We start from the raw sequence: 3412 nt of genomic DNA on the forward strand, positions 1-3412 counted from the left end.
TATTTTGAAAATTTATTCATAATAGCCCAGAATAAATAAAGGCATTCGTTTTTTTTCCAAAGATGTTTTTTACTGATATATCCTATTAGTTGGTATTTCTTTCTGCAACTCCATCTAATAATACTGATTTTTTTTTGTTCGTGCAATTTTGTTCCAATTTGGTAGTCAAATTACAAATTTTTAGAAATTAAATTTTAAAATAAATTTACCCCAGTTTAGTTCCCAGGAAAGCTGCAGGAGTGCTGTCTAAATTCAATAAAATTGCTGAAACAACACCCACAGATGGGACACAGATATTTCCATCCATTATCAATGCTTATGATAACAACTCTCATGTTATGGTGAGATCTCAAATGATTTTCAAAAATTTTTCTGTTGGATGTACTTTGGATTTGGGTCCGTGGAATATAGAACCCTGGCCTCACAAAAATTTGAAACCCATCCCTCCCTTTATCGCTTGATTTGTAAAATTTTCCTGATGTCATTCGCTCAATGAGGGAACGATAGTAGTACACCCTCAAAGGCCTTCCAAATATTATGGTTCTCTCACCATGGGTGAGGACATTTGGTCTAGGAACGAATGCTATATATTTTTGCTTCATCCACATGCTATTTTGATGACCTACAGTCTGAGAGAAATGTCTCCCACACAGCAGACGGAGAATCATTCCTCTTATCTCATGATTATTAATGAATGGTATTCTCCATTGAATTGAAAGTTGGAGAGGAATTTTGTAATTTATGATGTTGTGACAAAAATCATTCACTTTTATCTGCACTTTCCCTGGGCAGAATATTGGTCTGTCACTTAAGAAATTGCCTTTATCAGTTTTTAGCAGTGGGATACTCAGATAAGTAATTCTCCCTAGTCCTGACATAAGAAAGATCAATTTTCTAGGAATAGGCATCCGAACTACAAGAGAGTTTTGTGATGCATCTTCCTTTTGAGAATCTTTTTGAATCTTTTCTGCTTCAAGCTCAATATTTTCCGCTGTTAGAAGAACAGCATCCTCCTGGGAGGTTGATGTGCTTGGCTCCCTGTTCATTGGGTTGGATTCCGCCTGAGAGATCACACTGGGATTAGCAAATGAAGGCTCTATGTCTGCACTACAGTCATTTGGAGCCTCATTTTCAGAAATTTTCAGAGCGTTGTCAGCTGGATCACTTCCTTCTTTAGCAGGAGAAGTCATCCTGGATTCTATTTGTGAGAAAGAAGACAAGATGTATTAAATTGGGGAATGTTTCACATCATAAGAAATCAGTCCTTTACTCTTGATGAAAAGCATATGGATGTTTTGTTCCTGTGCTTTCTCATGTCTATAAATATTTTATCAGAGTCATAAACAAAAATTTAAATAAGAGAAAGTCAAAATGGTAAGAAGGGCTGGGGTTGTAGCTCAGCAGTGAAACTCCTGCCTGACACATGTGAAGCACTGGGTTCAATCCTCACCACCACACAAAAATAAATAAAGGTATTGTGTCCATCTACAACTAAAAACATAAAAATGAAAATAAAATGGTGAGAAAATGCAAGACATATATTTTATATGTTTTCTCATTAGTTATAGAATTTACATAAATCATGAGTAAATTAAAACTCTCTTTTTGATAGTTCAGCAATGTACTTTATACATTAGAATACACATGGTTCTGGTTATGAAGTTCTATTATCTATTCCTTTTTGGATGAAAAATCCAATAGAATTTTTATTGAGTAAGATATATCTGAATTAATGACCTTGGAGTTTAAAATGACACTAAAGCAAAAGGCGGTTATTATGTGAATATATGTTTAGGAAAGATTTAAGATCTAAGTTAAAAAGTATTTGAATATTTGAGATAAAATTTAAATTTTTTCCCTTGGAATTTTCTTTCTTTTTCTTTTTTCTTTTTTTTTCTTTTTTTTTATTGTTGGTTGTTCAAAACATTACATAGTTCTTGATATATCATATTTCACACTTTGATTCAAGTGGGTTATGAACTCCCATTTTTACCCCGTATACAAATTGCAGAATCACATCAGTTACACTTCCATTGATTTATATATTGCCATACTAGGGTCTGTTGTATTCTGATGCCTTTCCTATCCTTTACTATCCCCCTCCCCTCCCCTCCCCTCTTCTCTCTCTACCCCCTCTATTTCTTTCTTTTTAAATTCCCTGTTCTTAAACAATGCTTCTTCAAAGAGGAACAATTGTTAATTACATGAGAAGTGGAGACAGGGGAGTAAAAAAATAGTTAAGTTCAAATTTAGTTCATTATCTCCCAGATTCACCATTTCCTTTTCATTCTCACTGCCCCAGCCCTAGTGAAGCTGGAAATATCTCACTATTGCTTTACTGATGATAGTAGCTTATTACCTGCATACTTAAGTTTCCACTTATCTGTTTTCTCTTACTTCTCTTATCTATTTATTTTCTCCTGACCTCTTCCTGCTCAAACATCTAAAGAATATTCTAATTCTGCAAACTACATGTTTCCAATGTGACTAATATGACTGAAGTTGCTACAAACTCATTTGGGAGATTTTTTTTTTTATGAGGGCATGAAAATGGATAAGGCAGGTTCTAATCCAAGACAATGGGGAAGAAAGGCAAATTCAAACAGACTAAAAACAAATCTTCAGGGATTTCAAAAATTAAACAAATATTTTCTCATTGCTGATTTTGATGAATTAATACAGGCAGAATTTATGAATAGGTTAACTGGATTCAACGATTCATAATGACACAGACCATTATTTCATGAGGTAGATTTCCTCAGAGAACCTCCACAACTTGAATCCTCTCCTCTGACAAGCTTTCTTTCCTCTACTCAACATTCTTTCTGTGTGGCACTGCTGTTGAATTTTTATTTTATGCTCATCTTTGTCTTCAATTTAGTCCTTAGTTATTTTCTAATATTTGATATTAATGCAACAGTGACAATTTTTTTCAAACAAATTTTATATTTTTTATTCAAGGTAATTATAGCAAAGTTTTATTATGTATCTTTGACTTTAGTGAATTCTAATGTCATGTAATTATATACACTACAAAAGCATACCATTCCTTCACATCAGTTACCATATGAAAGTTTGTCACCATTTTGCTTATTCTATCATAATGTAATTTATGTCATTTTTATTTGCTTCTAAAAAACTATTTCTCAAGATTCATATCTTGATCCTCTAGCCTACATGTTTGTTCTTTCTTTTTTTTCTCTGAGCTTTACACTCCACAAAAATTTCACAAGCATATTTATGGTACCTTACTGAACTTTACTGAGATTTTTCATTTCATGTTTGTCAATTAGAGATAATATCTACCAAAACATATCGACATTAACAATTACCAATAAGGTAAGACAATAAATATAGTCTATGTTTTAGAATATGTCTGAAATGACCAAGTCAAACTCACAAAATTTGGAGA

The 3412-nt window shown here is 32.9% G+C and overlaps 1 protein-coding gene across 1 annotated transcript; it reads right to left on the reverse strand.

The window, feature by feature from the left end:
• Nucleotides 1-215: 215 nt before the first annotated feature.
• On the reverse strand, nt 216-1190 carry Cpxcr1 (CPX chromosome region candidate 1). Its single transcript, XM_077106902.1, has 2 exons — nt 877-1190; nt 216-807 (listed from the first exon to the last, which is right to left on the reverse strand). The coding sequence occupies exons 1-2, from the start codon at nt 1188-1190 to the stop codon at nt 216-218; spliced, it is 906 nt and encodes a 301-aa protein (XP_076963017.1).
• Nucleotides 1191-3412: the final 2222 nt, after the last annotated feature.

Source organism: Callospermophilus lateralis, chromosome X, assembly GCF_048772815.1.
Source record: "Callospermophilus lateralis isolate mCalLat2 chromosome X, mCalLat2.hap1, whole genome shotgun sequence".
NCBI classification, from domain to species: Eukaryota; Metazoa; Chordata; class Mammalia; order Rodentia; family Sciuridae; genus Callospermophilus; species Callospermophilus lateralis.